At 58.6% G+C, this 18,951-nt stretch overlaps 1 protein-coding gene across 1 annotated transcript in view; it reads right to left on the bottom strand.

The window, feature by feature from the left end:
* LOC113840690 (latent-transforming growth factor beta-binding protein 4-like) overlaps positions 1-18,480 on the bottom strand; it is a 56,098-nt gene extending 37,618 nt beyond the window's left edge. The window contains 2 exon segments of the mRNA XM_072029860.1: positions 17,033-17,295; positions 17,373-18,480. Of these exon segments, the coding sequence (XP_071885961.1) occupies positions 17,033-17,295; positions 17,373-17,403 (294 nt within the window). The 5' untranslated portion in view covers positions 17,404-18,480.
* Between the last annotated feature and the right edge of the window lie 471 nt (positions 18,481-18,951).

Genomic DNA, 18,951 nt, shown 5'->3' on the forward strand with positions numbered 1-18,951 from the left:
CCAATGCCTCTGCTGCTGATCTGGGCTGGGCTCCTGGGACAGGGAGAGCTCCTGGCAAGAGGGCCCTGGTGCAGAGAGACACCTCTGCCCAGGAGCAGCTCCTCTGCACAGCGCAGAAGGGCTGGGGGCTCTGACCCCCATGGGGAGAGGAGAGGAGAGGAGAGAGGGGTTGGAGGCAGTTGGGAGTGGGAGGGTGCTGAGAGCTGCCTGCAGGAGAAACCTGCACAGCCCTTGACAAGGTAAGTCTCTGGCTGCAGGGCCATGCAGCTGCAGCTCCTGGAAGGGTCTCGTGCTGGGTCTTGTTTCTGGGAGGGCGGTGGGCAATGCAGTAGGCTGTGAGAGTCCTGCTGGATTGCACTGCGAGGTGAGGAAGTCTGGCAGAAGCCCCTTGGAGTGGCCTAAGCCAGGTGCCCCTGACACCCTAGAAGCCTCGAACACCCTGCTGGTGATGCAGGGCTCTCTGTCAGCTGCCCCATAGCTCCTGCTGCATGGAGGTGCCCCTTGGCAGGGCCCTGTTGGTGGCAGGGTGCTGCAGGGCAGCGCTGAGCACAGCCGCATGGGATGGGGTCTGTGAGCACAGGCGGGGGAAAGAAGCGTTTGGCCAAGATCAGCAGGAACAGAGTGGCCAAGAATCCTCTAGGTACAGCATGTTGTGTGCCTGGGATACTGGAATACCCCAGCGTGTGGATATTCACCTGTCTGTGGGGTGTTTTCCTGGGCTTCAGGCTGCTCTCCAGCAGGATGCAGCTCTCTCGTGGCATCCTTGTGGCATGCAGGCGTCCCAAGGAGAAGACACCTCCTTGCTAAGGCCATGTCCGTGCTGCTGGATGTCTGTCTGTGGGCAGCTGGAGTGAGGCCTCGGCAGCCCTGGCTAGGGGGGAAGAGCTGAGATCCTGCTCAGGCCCCCAGGGCCAAGGTAAGGATTCTGTCCAGCCTCACTCGGACTGGGGCTTCTCTGCTCTCAGCTGTCTCCGTTTTTTTCTCAGCGTAACACGAGTATGATCGGTGTCCTAAGCATTACAGGGGGAATTATAAGAAAATACAGCAAATAAAATCTCTCTTGCTCTACAGTGTGGTCGGATGAGTTGTTTGCAAAAAGACTGCATGGCTCATTGATCTGACAAGTGGACTGCACTTGAGTTTCCCCCATGGTCCTGCTTCCCTCCTGCTGCACAGCAGGAAGGACTCCTCTGGAGCCCACAGCAGCCCCTGCTCCCAGTGTCACACGCAGCCAGCACCACCCAGAGCTCAAGCAAGAGAGCTGCAGAAAGCTGCGGGCTTTCCAGGAGATGAAATAGGTTTTCCTCATTGAAGTCTGTTCTATTTTTTTTTTCTCCTCTTCAAAGATACCTGTGTCCAAAGTCAGCAAATGCCCAACAGCAGCTCTGTGAGCGAGTTCCTCCTGCTGGCATTCACAGGCACGCGCGAGCTGCGGCTCCTGCACTTCGTGCTCTTCCTGGGCATCTCCCTGGCTGCCCTCCTGGGCAACGGCCTCATCCTCACCGCCGTAGCCTGCGACCACCGCCTCCACACCCCCATGTACTTCTTCCTCCTCAACCTCGCCCTTCTCGACCTGGGCTGCATCTCCACCACTCTGCCCAAAGGCATGGCCAATGCCCTCTGGGACACCAGGGCCATCTCTTACCACGGGTGTGCTGCACAGGTCTTCTTTTTTGTCTTCTTGGTTGGAGCAGAGTATTCCCTCCTCACCGTCATGGCCTACGACCGCTACGTTGCCATCTGCAAGCCCCTGCACTACGGGAGCCTCCTGGGCAGCAGAGCTTGTGCCCAGATGGCAGCAGCTGCCTGGGGCAGTGGCTTTCTCAGTGCTGTCCTGCACACAGCCAATACATTTTCCCTGTCCCTCTGCCTTGGAAACGCAGTGGCCCAGTTCTTCTGTGAGATCCCCCAGATCCTCAAGCTCTCCTGCTCAGATGCCTACCTCAGGGAAGTTGCTGTACTCTTATTTACTCTTTCTTTAATCTTTGCTTGTTTTGTTTTCATTATGTTGTCCTATATACGGATTTTCAGGGCTGTGCTGAGGATTCCCTCTGAGAAGGACCAGCACAAAGCCTTTTCCACGTGCCTCCCTCATCTGGTTGTGGTCTCTCTGACTGTCAGCACTGGCATGTTTGCCTACCTGAAGCCCCCCTCCATCTCCTCTCCATCCCTGGACCTGTTGGTGGCCGCTCTATTCTCGGTGGTGGCTCCAGCAGTGAACCCCTTCATCTACAGCATGAGGAACAAGGACCTCAAGAATGCCTTGTGGAAACTGATGACTTGATTTGCTTCGGAAGCAATAATTTCACAGTCTGTTTCTGCAGATTACTCAGAATATCACTTACACAGAACAACCTATATTCCCTTTTTTGTTGTTTTTGTGTGTGTGAGTGTGTATTTTTAGTACTGGTATTACTTAGTTTTGTGTTTTGTTTTGTTGTTGTTTTTTTTTTCTTTTTTTTTTTTCAGGTTAGGTTGCCCAATAAAATGTCATTTTTGTCCCACTCCCAATTCTGTACGTGTGTTTAGTGTATGTACTGAGTCTCTGTCCATGTGGAATTATGGTCTCTGTGAACTTTTAACGAAATAAAACAGCCTACACTGCCTTCTTTGTCTGATGTCCTTCCTCTGAGACCTGGTCTGGCTCTGCTGGGGCAGTGCCCATTTGCAGAGGAAAAGAGTCCCATTCCAGCAGCACAGCCAGGGAGCACCAGCGCTTGGGGCATGCCAAGCTGCTCTCTTGCCTCTGCCGCCCTCTCCTGCTGGTGGGGCCAGGCCCGGCTGCTCCTGGAGCTTGGTGCCAGTGCTGTTGTGGGGCTGTGCTGGGACTGCTGGCAGGTTAATGTTTCTTGCAGAGGGAATTAGCATCTGCCAGCAGAGTCCAGGGTATTGGCCGGAGCAGCATGAGCCCATAAAACAGGTGGAGCCCGCAGAGCATGAGCCTGTGCAAGGTGAATTTAGCAGAGCTCAAGTGCTCAAGCTGCTGCCAACAGGCAGAGGAGAGCTCTGCAGCCCCACGACACGCAGTAGCCCCAGCAAAGGAGGCTGGTGACTGATTCCTTGCAGCCTTGGGCAATGACAGTGACCCCATGAGCTGGGTCTGCCTCCCAGCCTGCCCAGCATGGCCCTGCAGAGTGTCCCCGTGCCCTGGGCACCACAGCCCCCTTGCTCTGCAGAGCAGCACCGCCAGCTCGGGCTGGGGCAGGGGCTGGGAGGGCGCTTCCCAGAGTGTCTTCTAGGCCAGCTTCAGGCACACAACATCTGCATGTCAGAGTGATCTTTGCTGTGTGCAAGGAGCTGAGAGACCAACAACAGTCATGGGGCTGGAACATTGCCTGCAAGGTCCCACCTGCCCTAGCACCTCCCAGAACTGGCACGGAACTGGTTCACATGCATCAGAGGGTCTGGGAGCCCAGCAGCAGTGCCATGGGCTTGAAGGATCACAATCAGATCACTTCTACCTGGGCAGGTCCTAGGCCAAAAAGGGGGTGTTTTGTAGGTATGATATTATGAGGCGGTGGTGCCTCAGAAATTCTAAGTCCAGCAGGAAGTGAATGGCTGTTAAATGGCCTTTGAGGTGGCTTCTTGGAGAAATAGCTGGCAGCTCATCCCTTGACTCCCGGCTGGGATCTATGCCATTAGGCTCATATCTGCAAAAGTACCTGAAAGGCAAGCAGAAGGCACTTGCTGTGCCTGTAGTTTGTGAGATCCGCTCTTTCCGAGTACCTGGTAGGCCCCATAAAGGAAGAGGTCTTGGATAGGGCTTGTCATGTCAGAGGTGTCAGCTTTTGCCTGAAGTCATCCTTCAGGACTGCTTTCAGTTTTCAACACAGAGGGGGCCACTGCCTCCAAGATGCCTGGGGTAAACTGAACCATGCACGAGGGCCTGGAAAAAGTTACCCTGGCTGCATAGGAGCCATTCTATATCCAAAAGCTGGAGGCAGGAAACAAATTTTTAGCGTGGTACGGAGCTGCAGGGCACATTGTGCAGGGTGTTCCTGCAGCCTTTATGTTCTTTTCCATCCTGGCTTCGGTGCTGCGTCTGTCTTAAGAAAGGAGTAGCCAACAGAGGTAAGACAGACACTGTGAGATCATGAAAGCCATCAGAAAACTACCCCTAAGAAGATGACTGATATGGGGAGGTCAGAAGAAGCCTGGCCAGGAGAAATGTGAGATTTGGGAGAGAGAAGAGGCCAGCAGGAATCAATGATTTCTGGGAGGCTAGAAGGTTCAGGCAATGTTGATTCTGCTGTAGCACTGACTTAAAAGAGTCATGTAAAGACCTTGTCCTATTTTAACCAGCAACATTAATCCTTAAACCTAAATGCTACTGTACACACTGTCAGGAATCCACTACTCTAATGCCTGACCTCAACGCATCCCTTGAAGCCAAAATTCATCACATAGCCCCTTCCCCTTGTTTTTACTCTCTTAATCACTCTGATCCCTGACCTTAACACTAGCATTAAAATGCTCTTTTTAACCCTAGGAAACTGCCTGAGAGACCTAAACAAAACCCTAAACCACAAAGCTTGTCCATACCCTAAACACAGACCTGATACCCACATAAGAATACCAAAACATTCCCATTCAAACTTTGCTTAATCTTTAACCCAGTAAGGTGGGCCCTAGTCCCTAGTCATATACATGAACACCTAACACCCAAAACCCCTGTTCCTGTGCATTAACCTCCTCACCTTCAGCCCCTCTACTAAGCCTTAACTTTAGGCCCGTCATCCCTTGGGACAGGGCAGGAACCATGAGGTTGCTCTGCAGTCATGGCACTCAAAGCTGAATGTGAGGGGCCATGGATCTCATCAGATTGTGGGCCACAAGGAGGAGACAGGGGAGAATGCTCTGATGAGCTCAGCTCTGCCTCAGGAAGTCCTGCACCAGCAGGAGCAATGTGACTGTGGCAGTGACGGTAAGGTCACTTCTGTCCCTGCAGAAGATAGGGCAGCAGCAGGAACATGTCACAGAAAGGGACTGAGAGGTCACTTCTGTCTGTAGGTGGCAGGTCACCCTTGACTTAGAGCTGGGATCGGTACTTTTCGGCTGACATCTGCCAGTGGCCCTGGTAGGCCAGCAAAAGGCACCTGGCTGGCATGCTGACTGTGGGATCCCCTCTGCCTACATACCCAGGAGGACCCATGCAGAAAGAAGGCCCACATATGGGTTGTCCTGTCCCTTCTGCTTGAGTCCATGACTGGACAGCAGCAGGCCCATGGCTTGGAAGATGCTGGTGCGGTGACTTCTGTCTGGTTGGCTGACAGGCCGCAAGGAGCCTGATGGATTGGGATGCCTACTTTAGGAGGGGGTTCCACCCTGATGGAGCTTTCTTTTGTAGTAGAAAAGAGTAGGAGAGAAAAAACTGCCACAAAGTGCACTTTGGAATGTTGGTGCTGGCCACGAGGAGGAAGAACTGTCCCTCAGAGTGTTGTGCTGCGTTGCCAGAGGTCACCCAAAGAGCGTCTGTGATCAGAGCATGGCTTTGTGTGAGAAGGAGCAGCTGGGGAGGGTTGATGAGACACTGGTGAAATGATGGAAATGCTGGGATGAGAGCAAGGTGGTGAACAGAGACGGGTGTCTACAGTCCTCAAAGAAATAGGTGAAAGTCATCAAAGTCAACAAAGTGCTCTGCCGGGCACTGCCCAGCCCAGCCCGGCCCCTGCCCACCTCTCCCCACCACCCTGCCCTCTCTCCAGCCCAGCCCAGCCCAGCAGCCCAGGCTGGGCTGGCCCCAGGGCAATGCCCTCCACAGGCTGCTGCAGGGCTCTGGGCACGGCCACCCCAGCCCCAGCCCCTCACAAGGCACCGCAGCTGCTGGGACAAAGTGTGGTGGTTTTACTCAGGTGGGCAGCCGAGCTCCACCACAACCGCTCTCTCACTGCCCCTCTCCTCAAAGAGGAAGGGGGAGAAAATACAACACAGAGAACTCGAGGTTTGAGATGAGAAAGGTTTAATTAAATGGAAAGGGAATGGGGAGGAAAAAAAAAAAAAACGAAACAAAAGAAACAATCAGTCCGCGCGGGAGCACGGAGAGAGGGAAAAAAAAATTATTCTCTACTTCCCATCAACGAGCGGTGTTCAGCCACGTCCTGGGAAGCAGGGCCTGAGGGTCCGAGCCACGGCTGCGCTCGCGTCAGGCAGCACCCTGGGGTGTCACCAAGTGACGTCACAATGGGTGCCCACCCAGCCCAGGCGCGTGTCACAGTGGCACCCATTGTGACGTCACTTGGTGACACCCCAGGGCTCCGCCTTATAAGAGCGCAGCCGTGGCTCGGACCCTCAGTGTCGGTGCACGGCAGTGACGGACAGAGCAGGAGCACAGGGCCTTCGAGGAGTCCCCGAGCATAGCCCACGTCCCACAATGCCGCAACCGCCCGCCCGGAGGAGCCGCCGGTTTATCCTTGTGAGCTCTCCCACTCCAAAGGCTGCTTCTGAAGGGGAGTCGCAGCTGCTGGATCGCAGTGAGTCTTAGGGATGCGGTGGGGAGGGTTGGGGACACAGAGACCCCTGCTTGACTCCAGGACTCCTTCCCTGGGTAAAGCGGCGCTTGGGCTGACGGGGCCGAGCTTCCTCCGCAGCACCACAGAATGCCAGGACGCTTTGGGCTGGGGGGGACCTCGGCGATCACGATGCTTCCCCCCAGCCCAGGCTGCCCAAAGCCCACCCAGCCTGGCCGTGGGCAGTGCCAGGGAGGGGGCACCGCAGCCTGCGCCAAGGCCTCACTGCCCTGGGCGTGAAGGAGAGAAATCCCTGCCTGTCCGAAAGAAACCTGCCCTCTTTGAGGTTAAGGCCGTCACCCCTTGTCCTGTCGCTGCAGTCCATGATGAAGATCCCCCCCCAGCTTTCCTGGAGGCCCCTTTGGGCACGGGGAGGCCGCAGCGAGGTCCCCCCGCAGCCTTCTCCAGGCTCCACAAGCCCAGCTCCCTCAGCCTCTCTTCCCAGCGGAGCTGCTGCAGTCTCTGGGCATCCCCGCGGCCTCCCCACGGCCTTCTGGGGCTGGGGCCCTTCCTCTCCTCACCCCTGCATTCAGCCCCTCGCTGCAGCACTCTTTGCTTTCCTCCTTTCCAGGTAAGGCATGGAAACTGTGCAGAGACAAGGCCGTGGAATTCATCAGGGCGTATGTCAGAGGCACAGAAAAGGTAATGGCAGCCGCTTGCATCACAGCTGTGCTCCTGGCGCTGCCCTCCAGGGGTCCCACACAGCCCCAGACCCCTCAAGGCTTTGGTCCTGCTGGCCATGGGTGTCCCCCTAATGCTCTGTTGGTGTCTTTGTGGCTGCCAGGACGACGAGGAGCAGAAGATGCTGTTCCTCAGCAAAATCTGCGATCTGTGCAGATGTGTCACAGAGAGGGGTGTGCCAATGAACTTGCATGGCTTCTGCTGCCAAACTAACCTGGTGGAGAACATCATGGTGAGAGGATGCGCAGCGGGTTGGGGAAGGGGCAAGGCCCCCCGGCACCAGCCCCCTGGGAGGCGAGGGCTGGGGCAGCGCTGGCTCTGCTGCTGCTGGGTGCCGGCGGCTCCAAGGTCTCATCCTGCTTGTGCTCTGCAGGCGCTGCTGGAAAAGGAGCCCATGGACAGCTTGCGCACAGCATTCCGGCAGAAGGCCATGGAGACTGTCGCCCTCCTCAGGTGCGTGCCCAGCCCCTGGTGGCAATGTCCTGGTGGCCCTGAAGCTGGCAGGGAGGCTGCCCGTCCCTCCCAGGGATGCCTGGCCAAGGGAGGTCCGTGTCCTCCTTCATAAGCCTCAAGGCACTGCGTCCAACAGGCTCCTCTCTCTCTCTCCTTCAGCAACACCGTACCAACAGCACTGTGTGGCAAAAGGGAGAGTCTCCTAAACATGTGCTTCAAGAGCGTCTTCTTTCTGCCTCCCGAGTCAGATGTGCCAGAGACAGGAGTGCTCTACGCCGAGGTATGTGCTGGGTGAGGTACCGGCACCCCCAGTCATGCTGAGCTGCTGCCTTGCTTCCCCGTGCTGACACAACCAGAGACCAGTGCAGGGCCGGGGCCCAGATTTGCTTTCCCAGCCTCACCCTTCCCCCTTCCCCGACCTGATCTTGTGCTGCAGGAGGTCTGCACACAGCAGCTTTTTAGCCCCAAAGCCACCCCTGAACTCCAGAGGGGCTCAGAGCCAGCTCCTGGGGGTGAGGAGGGCCAGAGAAATAATTCGATGCTCTTCTGTCCTCCCTGCAGACTATGAAAGCCATGGACACCATGCTGGAGGGCTTCGTACTCAACTGTCCCATCGCCAGTTTCAACATAGAGATGCAGAATATGTTGAAGGTTTGGCATTTGCAAAGAATTTCCAAAGAATCCTCTCAGGTCACATTTGCAGACCGCTGTCAACCCCCAGCAACTTCTCTCCTCACAGGCGCTGCTGGACTTTGCTGTCTCCAAAAACTCAGATGTGCGTGAGAGCGCTGTGAAGGTGATTGAGAGGCTGATTACTTTCTTCCGCTGGTATTTGGTGATCAAGGTAAGGCACAAGGAATTTTCCACCCTTTCCTGCATCCCAGAGCATCCTGCCATGCAAGGGTGCCTGCGAGGCAACCCTCAACGCACGTGAGTGCCTCAGCACTATGAATTGAGGGTCTTCATTCCTCCTTCACCCCTGCTCTTCCCTCCCCAGGCCCTGCTATCTCAGGGGCTGGCTCTGCCTCCACTAAGCCCTTTGTCTCTCCTCCCTTCCTCAAACAGATCTTAGGGAACTTTGAAAACTATGGCAACGATGAGCCCACAGATTTCAACCTGCGCATCCCCATCCTGGGCAAGCTGCTGGGCCACCTCTTGCTTTTCAGCAGTGGCGATGATTCCATGAGCCACTCAGCTTTGGGAAGTCTTCATCGCATGTACACAGTCGTCAGAGAAGAAAGAGGTAAGAAGGTGTGGTAGGCAATGTCCATCTGCACACAGACATCTGCTGGTTTGTCTGCCTGTTCTCCCTGAGTATTGTGAAGGATTGCTTTTGTGCTTGGTGGAGGCTGCCCACGGAATTCTGCCAGGTTCCCTGGCCTCCTCTGCTCCTCACAGCAGCTTCCCGCAGCATTCTGGCTATCGTTTTCCGCAGAAGCTAGACGCTCACCTGCCGTCCAGGAGCAGTTCTCTGCTGCTGTCCTTCCCAACCCTCCCCAGATCACCTACCACGCTGTTTTGTGGTGTCCCCCAGTCTAAGCCATCGATCGATGAGCACTTCCCAAACCGCATCTTCCCCGAGGAGTGAACAGCAGAGCCAGCCGTGCATCACCAGGGATGGTGACGCCCTCCAGAATGCTCCCTGACTGTTTGCTCCCTGCCGTCTTAAAGGCAGGTGTCAGGGGGCTTCCTGCACATCCTGACCCCGAGCAGAAGGGGGTCTGTGACACGCTGCTACCCCCACGGCACCCAACGCCATTGCTTCTCCTCCTTCTGCATCATCCCTGAGGTCCCTCTTGCTCCCAGCACTCCTCACCTTGTGCTTTACATCCCTGCCCACCACTCTCCTCGCCGGGGGTCTGAGCCTCCCTCCTCAGCCATTCCTAGTGAAAGTGCTTTTCACCATTTGGCAAGCTTGTTGGCAAAGATGCTCTTCCCTACTGACTCTTCGCTGTTTCCCCCTGTTTAGAATGCATATTGAGAGAGGACATGGTAAATTATGCAGAGAGACACAAGAAATTGGAGTATGCAAAACTTCCATTTTCTATAACATCAACTCCGTGTGAAATTGCCAAGGTAATGAGCTCTGGCCTTGCTGGGGATCTTGTCCGCAGCATCAGCAGGCATCTCGTGTGAGCAAAGGGGTCCAGAACCGGTGGGGCTGGCACGGCCTCACTCGCCCTGCTGAGAGGGTTCCTCTTGTCCCCAGGCTGGGGCTATGCGAAGGCTGCTCCCCTGTGTCCCGGCAGCAGCTCCAGCCCTCTGGCCACCAGCAAGCCCTGGTTACCTGCAGGGCCAGCACTCTGGCCCCATATGCCCCATCCTCACCCCTTCCCCTGAGGGCCCTCTCTCCAGAGCCGCTCTTGCTGCTCAGCTAAGCAGCACCCTTGGGACACTCAGTGAGGCATGTCTTCGCTCCTCCTTCTTCCCACAGCGGTTTGGAGGACATCTCTTCCCTGATGAGAGGCTGGACATCATCCTCACAGCCCTGGAAGCTTTACAAGACTCCAGCATCCATGACAAGCAGGGGGCCTGCAGCGTGCTGGACGCAGCCTTGGAGGACCCTGACTACTGGCTGACAGATGTAAGTGGCCTGTGGCCATGGCCCTGCCCTTGAGCTCTTCCAGGCATGGTTGCTCTCTCCTTCCCTGCCTCCCTCCCTGCCTCCCTCGCACATCGGGGTCTCTTGGGCTCCAGAAGCCACCTGAAGCCAGCAGAGAGCAATGGAAGGGGTCAAAGTTTGAGTGGCAGCTGTGGCAATGGCTGCGGTCTGCTGGCAACACCATTCCCACTTTGTCCCCCAAGGTGCCAACGATCCTGGAGTGCATCAGGAGAAACCTGGGCAGCATCCACACGGCATCGGCGCGGCAGTGCCTGGACTCCCTGCTTCTCCAGATGACCAAAATGATGCCCAGGGACGAAGCCAAGAACTTGCTGCAGTTCTCTCCGCCACGTGACAGGTCCTGGCCTTAACATCCTTGAGGGCTTGTTCCGCGTCGGGAGATGCACCTGGAGACTCTCTGCTTGCCACACCAATGGCAAAGGGCAGGACATCCCCAAGGAGCACAGCCCTCCTTCCCACCAATGTGTTCCAGCCCTACTGGGCCAGCCAGGGCTGCAGCAGCCCAGCTGTCCAAGGCAGCCCAGAGTCCCCCTGCCCCCAGGGAACACCAGCTCAGCCCCCTCCTGCCTGCCCAGGCTGGGCCCTCAGTGCTCCCCAAGTCACAGGGGCTGCAGGACAGCCTGGGTCCTCTGGGGCTGGCCCAGTTTGTGGCCCTGCGGCTGAGGCAGCCTCACTGACAGAGGATTCTGGGCTTGCAGCACTGACCTGGCCATGTGGGAGGTGATCCTGGCCATGCCGAGGACCTTGGAGAGGGTTTTAAACATCATGATGGAAGACTTGCCGCTGCGCTACTGGTACACCGCAGTCACCGAAGACACGTGCATCCGTCGCTTGGCTGTGAGTTCCCAGATGAAACCTTGCTCCCAGCAGGGCTACGTGTGCCCCTTCAGGCACACAGGCACAGCCCTGTGCCCATCTACCCCCAAACTGCCAGCTCCCGCAGGACGTACGGACACATGGTCCCTGGGGCCGGCAAGCCCCCGTAGCTCCCCGCGCCTGGTGCCTCTTTGGTGCCAGCTGGCGCTGCCCCATCCCTGCCCAAAGGTGGGAGAAGAAGAGGCTGCAGGGAGCCCTGCAGGCCCTGCCAGGCTCTCACTGCTCTTTCTTGCAGATGCTGGCCCAGAATTACACTTATGAGTTTGGTAACCCAGTGCACCTCCTGAGCTACCTGTGGCACCCAAGACCAGAGATGCGCTTGATGGTTCTGAAAGGGCTCTGCACCGTGTCAGAGAGCCCTGTGAAGGTGAGCGGGCCATCGTCAAGCAAAGCCATGTTGGCAGCCTGGGGCTTTGCTCTTCTGCCCTCCCGTCCCTCCCCGCTGCCAGGAAGCAAGGCAGGAGGCTGGTGCTCAGGAACCAGAGCCCTTTGCCCAGGGTGGTCTCTCACTGCCTCACGGAAGGGAAATGGTGTCTTTCCTACAGGCAAGGGAAATTCAGGTCGTGCTGTCAGACATTGTGGAGGCTCTGCAGGACACCAACACAGACGTGGTGCTGAAGGCCCTGCTTGTGCTGAGAAACGTGATGGCTCATGTGGAGAGGTGGAAGTACGGTGGCCCGCCTCCGCAGCTGGCTGAGAAGCTCCTGCTGCTCTTTGACCACGTAAGTGTGCTGCGGGAGCCCGAGCCCTCAGCTGGGCCCCCTGTAACGAGGGCTGCCCTTCAGCCCGGCCCTGTGGGCAGCACTCAGGCAGGGCCTTCCCAGTCTCCTCGTCAGCCCAGGCGCTGGGGAGCTCTGCTTGGGCATGGCTGGTGCGGCTGGTGGCGAAAGTGGGGTGGCTGGCGGGCAGCCTGCGATGGCAACCGATTGCGTTGCCCTTCACGGGCACCAGGCCTTGCAGCTGCCCCTGAGCAGCTCCTCTGGGAAGGATCCAGCACTGAAGCATCTCACAGTGCTGGGAGCTCCCTTCACATCGGCCACGCTAATGCTGAAATTCCTCCTGTCCTCCTCCCTGCCAGGCGTCCAGCCAGGTGCGGGAGCACTCCATCTGCCTCTTCCAAGCCGTGGTGGAGGCTGTGCTGCGGCAAAGGACGAAGAACATGGAGAGAACAGTGCACAGGAGCCTTCTCCCACTCTACTTTCACATGAGAGACCAGAGTGAGAGCGTAGCAAAGGTACAGATCTCAGAGCTGAGCAGTTATGTGGGCAAGGGTGTGCTGATGCCACAGGGTTGCTCTGGGGGATCTCTGGCCGGCAGCATGAGCTGCCTCCGATGGTGGCTGTCCCGTGGCCTTGCCTTGGCCACTGAACCCAGTGCACGCTGCCCCCCACCACAGCCTCCCATAACGCGCTGGGAAAGGCTCGCAGCCCTGCCAAGAGGAGGGGACAGAGGGTCTCCTTCCCAAGGCTGTGCTGCTACCTCCCAACCTCTGCTGCTCCGCAGGCCTCTGGGGAAGCTCTCGCCGTGGCTGCAGAGTTTCTGCGACGCAAGGAGCTCAAGCGCTTTGTCCAGACAGAACAGACGTGGAGGATCGGGGAGTGCTTGGTAAGGACCCAACTTGGTTTGCCCCAGCTGGGCAAACGCGCCCGGCCAGAGCCCGCTGCCTGCAGCCGCATCCTCGCTCCCTTCCTGCCAGCACAGAGCCCCAGGGGGCTCTTCTGCAGGCCCCTCTGCCCTCCCTGCCCCCAGGATGCTGGAGGAGACCCTGGAGAGGGTGTGCAAGCCCCGTGACCCTGCGTTCTCTCTCTCTCCAGCTGCAGCAGGACAGAGGCAGAGTAGAAGAATACCTGCAGCAGAGCCAGCCCTACCTGAAGGCCACTCAGACCCTTGTGCGACTTGAGGCCGTCAGATTCATTGGTGAGCCCAGCCCCTGGGTCCCTCTTGGGGCAGCCTTTGGCAGCCCCAGGCACTGCCCTGGCAGTGAGGCACAGCCCTGTTGCCCCCAGAGCCCCCCGACTGGGCCCTTGCTCCAGGGTGCAGGAGGGGGCACAGCCTGGCTGGCCAGGCCAGGGGCTGCGCTGCTGGGAGCGTGCTGGGGAGCGGGGCTCTGATGGGGTCTCTGTGTCTAGGTCTTGCTGCGCGCTACTGCAAGGACCAGAGCGAGGAGAAGCTGAATGAAATCCTCAGAGGTGAGTGAGGGCAGTGGGGGGTGTGCTAGGGCTGGGGGGACAGCGGCAGAGGCCCCCGTGCCTTGCCCTGCTCCAGGGAAGTGCTTCGGGGCGGAGGAGCAATGCAGCCATAGGAACGAGGGAGAGGAGACGGGGTAGCCTGTGGTGTCAGGGAATGGCCTCCCAGCCTGGAGCTGGGCAGTGCCGCTGAAAGGGTTGAGTGTCCCTGAGGAAGAGTCAGGGGAAAGGGCAGTAAGGCTGACAGAAGGTGGGAGCCTGTTGTAGAGCACGCAACCAGGACGAAGAGGGAGATGAGACAGCCTACAAGCAGCTAGGAGCAGGGTCACGATTGCTAGCCCTTGCTCTCATGGGGAAGCACAATAGCGAGAGGAAAGAGTCCAGGAGATTCCTGGAGTGTGTGAATCCTCCCAAGGGATGGAGGCAGGTGGTGAGGGAACCAGCTTGTGAAGGTGCCCCACTTGACCTGTGGTGCGCAGGTGGGGAAGGACTGGTGGCTGCATTTGGGACATTGCTGAGCAGCAGCTTTCAACGGATTCCTTTGTCCCTCCTGCTCCTCCTGGCCTGGGGAAGAGTCGAGTGGGGCTGGCATGCTCTGCAGGGGATGCCTGGGGATCTCTGCAAGGAGTGGGTTTTCATCTCTGCTCTTCTTTCTTTTGCAGTCCTCCAGCCTTCATATAAAGACCCGGAAACCATGGTCTGTTCCCTGGCATTTCAAACCATCCTGATCCTGATGTCAAGGCATAAGGCAATGTCAGGACGGAGATTTCCACTGCCGTGTTGCCGCTAGCCCCGCAGCAGTCCTCAAAAGAGCAATATATATTTTAATAGAACTAGGTTGTTGTCTCGTTATTCCAGCAGCTCCTTCACAGTGACTCGGTGCCATGACGCTGAGCTAACTTGGAGGCCACCAAGGACCCTGAGAAGTTCCCTCTGTTCCCCTGAGAAGGCAACTTCCTTGTGAGGGGAACAGAGGGCCCTATTTGTTAGCCTGACCCTACCCGTAGGGAAGTCTGCTGCCTCCCTGGGGCTAGGGTCATGGACGTTGCCAGAAAGCTTCCCAACCTGGTTTTCCCCTCTGATTACTATCGTCTTTTGATAGTCCAGGCCGGCAGTGATAATACTGAAGATAGAAGCCTGAAGACTATCGAGCGGGACTTTAGGGGACTGGGACGGGTAGTGGATGGAGTGGGAGTTCAGGTGGTGTTTTTGTCCACCCCTACAGTGGCAGGGAGGGGTACAGAGAGGACTCACGACTCACTGGGATCCAGCAACTGCAACTCCTTCTTGCTGTCCTCTGTCAAACCTCTGTTCTCTACCACTAAGCTGTCCTCTGCTGGTCTCCTGTCCTCTGCCAGGCTGCTGTCCTCTACCGGGCTGCTGCCCTTTGACAGCAAGCTGTCCTCTGCTGGGCTTCTGTCCTCTGCCGGCAAAATGTCCTCTACCGGGGTGCTGTCCTCTGCCAGCAAGCTGTCCTCTGCTGGCCGGTTGCTGCCCTCAGAAGACCAGGTCTCCTGCCAGGCCAGCCTGGGCTGCCTGGGGGGCATGCCTCCCTCCTCATCAGATTCAGAAGGAGCCTCTGGAGTGGGAGAGTTCTCAAATAGAAAACGGAGGCTCCTTCGGGCAGGCGTGGGCTATGCTCGGGGACTCCTCGAAGGCCCAGTGCTCCTGCCCTGTCCGTCACTGCCGTGCACCGACGCTGAGGGTCCGAGCCACAGCTGCAGTCATATAAGGCGGACCCCTGGGGTGTCACCAAGGGAGGTCACCAAGGGTCCCATGTGACACGTGCCTGGGCTGGATGGGCCCCACCGGGCGCTGTAAGTTCGTGGGCGACACCAAGCTGGGCAAGGGGATCTGGACAGGCTGGATCAACGGGCCGCATCCAGCTGCGTGGCATTCAAGGCCAAATGCTGGGTTCCACACTTGGAATCATACAATATCCTGAGTTGGAAGGGGGCAGACCTGAAGGGATGAAAGACACGGTCTCCCGATGCCTCTTGAGCAGAAGGCCTTTATTGCCATTTTTCTCTGCTACATATACTTTCCCCGTAACCACATGCGCTGTCCACGCGCCCGAATCAGTCATACAATTCATTAGAGACCCTCAGCCACGCGCCTCAAGCCAGCCAGCAATTGACCACTGCGCAAAGCTCATCTTTAATGCTGTAGCCAAGTTAATTTATCTCCACCTTGTTCAAGTTTTTGTTACTAATGCCTAGTAAAAAAAGGGGCTTTAGGGCTTCGGGGCGACTACTTAAAGGATCAGGGGCACAGGTTGTGTTTGCCTCTGTCCTTCCGATAGGGGGGATCGATGCTGACTGTTGCAGGAAGCACGGCCGAAAGCACGACAGACACCAGTAGAGTCAGATCATGCTCCATTTTATTGCCCGAATAGCCTAACTTTTATAGAGAACTTAACAGGGGTGGACAGTGTTTCACACAAGGTTATTGGTCAAAAGCACTCAGACAAACAACTGCAAGAAAACAACCCCACTTGCAAGAAAACAACCTCCTTGTGATTAGCAGTCACATAGACCTTGTCCTTGAAGCCAGCTACTGGTAACAATATTTTTCTGAGTTCCTCAATTGGGCGATGTGGGAACACTGTCATGGGAACTTCTCATAGTTGCCCTGGTAGCTTGGTTTGCTCAGCTACAGCAAGCCATGGGATTTTTGCTGTTTCAAGAAATCCCTCAACAGCTGACAAGCAGACTCATCACATTAACACGTAGCTTCGGGACTGGTGCAACTGGTAGAACTTTGGGCTTGCTGATCATGGGAGGGTCTATGTGACACTGGCCTGCTACCACCAGATGAGATGCGCCTCCCTGTAGTGGTTTTACCTGGCAAGGTTTTGGTAGCACGGGGCCATAGGAGTGGCTTTTGTGAGAAGGATCTGGAAGCTGCCCCATGTTTGCTAAGGGCCCCTCTGCTGACCAGAGCTGAGCCAATAAGTCACAGAATCACAGAATCACAGAATTTCTAGGTTGGAAGAGACCTCAAGATCATCGAGTCCAACCTCTGACCTAACGCCAACAGTCCCCACTAAACCATATCCCTAAGCTCTACATCTAAACGTCTTTTAAAGACTTCCAGGGATGGTGACTCCACCACTTCTCTGGGCAGCCTGTTCCAGTGTCTAACAACCCTTTCGGTAAAGAAGTTCTTCCTAAGATCCAACCTAAAACTCCCCTGGCGCAACTTTAGCCCATTCCTCCTCATCCTGTCATCAGGCACGTGGGAGAACAGGCCAACCCCCACCTCACTACAGCCTCCTTTAAGGTATCTGTAGAGAGCGATAAGGTCGCCCCTGAGCCTCCTCTTCTCCAGGCTGAACAAGCCCAGCTCCCTCAGCCGCTCCTCGTAGGACTTGTTCTCCAGGCCCCTCACCAGCTTTGTCGCCCTTCTCTGGACCTGCTCAAGCACCTCCATGTCCTTCTTGTAGCGAGGGACCCAAAACTGAACACAGTACTCGAGGTGCGGCCTCACCAGAGCCGAGTACAGCCCCCCGTAGCCACCCATAGCCCCCCGTAGCCCCCAATAGCCCCCCATAGCACCCTAGAGCCCCCTATAGCCCCCTATAGCCCCCTATAGCCCCCCTAGCCCCATATAGCCCCCTGTAGCCCCCCGCAGCCCCCTATAGCTCCCCGCCGCCCCCCCCCACCCCCCCCAATTCTCCCTCCACCCCCCCTTATCCCGCTCCTCACGTTCCGGTCCACGATGTCCCGGCCCTGGCTGGCCAAGCTGCTGCCGTAGGCGGCGGCCAGGCTGGACACGGGCTCGGCCAGGAAGGCGGCGGCGGGGGGGGGCAGGCGGGATGCGGAGGACGCCGGGGGGGCCGCCGGGGGGGCCCCGTAGGCCCGGGCCGGGCCGTGGGGGGGGGGGGCGGCCCCGCCGCTGGTGTCGTCGAAGAGCGGCCGCGGCTCCGCCATCCGCGGAGGGGCCGGGCCCGGGCCGCGGCGCTTGGGGGCTGCGGGGAGAGGAGAGGGGGGGTCAGGGGGGGCCGGGGGGGGTCGGGGGAGGGGGGGGGCGCCGGGGGGTCCGCACCGAGCCCCGCCGCCGCTCCCGGGGGCTCCATGGCGCTTCCGCTTCCGGTCACGTGAGGAGCGCGGGAGGAAGCTGTTGGCGGAGCGGCGGGGCGGGGCCGGAAGTGGCGGTTGCCATGGGGACGGGCGCGCGGGGCCGTGACGTCAGCAAGGGTGTGATGTCAGCAAGGCCACCGTGCCACCAAGGTGATGACGTCACCAAGGCCACCACGTCACCAAAGCCATGATGGCAACCAAAGCCATGACGTCACCAAGGCCACCATGTCCCCAGGGCCACCACGTCCCCATAGCCCCCATGGCCCCATAGCCCCCACGGCCCCATATCCACCATGTCCCCAGCGCCATCTTATCCCCAAGGCCACCACGTCCCCAAGGCCACACGGTGGCCGTGGTGGCCCTAGGGCTGTCCCTGAGGTGTCGTGGCCATTTCCTGGCCACGGCGGCCATCTTGTCCCCAAGGCCACCACGTCCCCAGGGCTACCACTTCCCCAAGACCACCATGTCCCCAGATCCACCACATCCCTGTTGCCACCACATCTCCGTGGCCACCACATCCCCAAGGCCACACGGTGGCCGTGGTGGCCCTATGGCTGTCCCTGAGGTGTCGTGGCCATTTCCTGGCCACGGCGGCCATCTTGTCCCCAAGGCCACCATGTCCCCATGGCCACCACATCCCCATGGCCACCATGTCTCCGTGGCCACCATGTCCCCAGGATGACCATGTCCCCATATCCACCATGTCCCCATGGCCACCACGTCCCCAAGGCCACACGGTGGCCCAGGGGGGGCTGCTGCTGCTGGGCACCCTGGGGCTCTGGGTGCTGGAGGGGGGGGCGCGGACCCTCGGGACCCCCCCCGGGACCCTCAACGCCTCCAGGACCCCGCGGTGGGACCTGGCCTCCGCCTTCTTCTTCTCCACCACCCTGCTCACCACTGTGGGTAAGGAGCCCCCCCGCCCCCAAATCGGGACCCCCCCTCCGAATTGGGACCCTCCTAAAGAACCCCATGGGCACCAGGACCCCCCCAAGGGCATTGAGACCCCCGGGACCCCCATGAACCCCAGGACCCCCATGAGCACCAATTCCCCCAGGACGCCTCTGAGCACCAGGCCCCCCCGGGACCCCCCCAAGAACACCGGGACCCCCATGAACACCAGGACCCCCGTGGGCACCAGGACCCTCCATGGCCCCCCATAGGCACCGAGCCCCCTGAGAACCTCAGGACCCCCATGGGTTTTGGGACCCCCTTTAGCACTGGGACCCCCAGGCCCCCCCCCAGCCCCACCAGGACCCCCCCAGCCCACAGAGCCCCCCAGTTCGCCCAGGACCCCCATCACCACCAAGCCCCCAACCTCCCCCCACCACCCCCAGGGGTCCCCCCTCCCCTTTCACTTACCGGGGGGGGTCCCCCCCCTAAATTTTCCCCCCCCCCCCAGGCTACGGCCCCGTGGCCCCCCTGTCCCCGGGGGGCAAAGCCTTCTGCTTGGCCTACGCGGCGCTGGGCGTCCCCTTCACGGTGTTGACGTTGGCGGTGGTGGCCCGGTGGCTTTCGGTGCCGGTCACCCGGTGGCCCCGGCGCTA

The sequence above is a fragment of the Anas platyrhynchos genome, chromosome 33, assembly GCF_047663525.1.
Source record: "Anas platyrhynchos isolate ZD024472 breed Pekin duck chromosome 33, IASCAAS_PekinDuck_T2T, whole genome shotgun sequence".
NCBI lineage: Eukaryota > Metazoa > Chordata > Aves > Anseriformes > Anatidae > Anas > Anas platyrhynchos.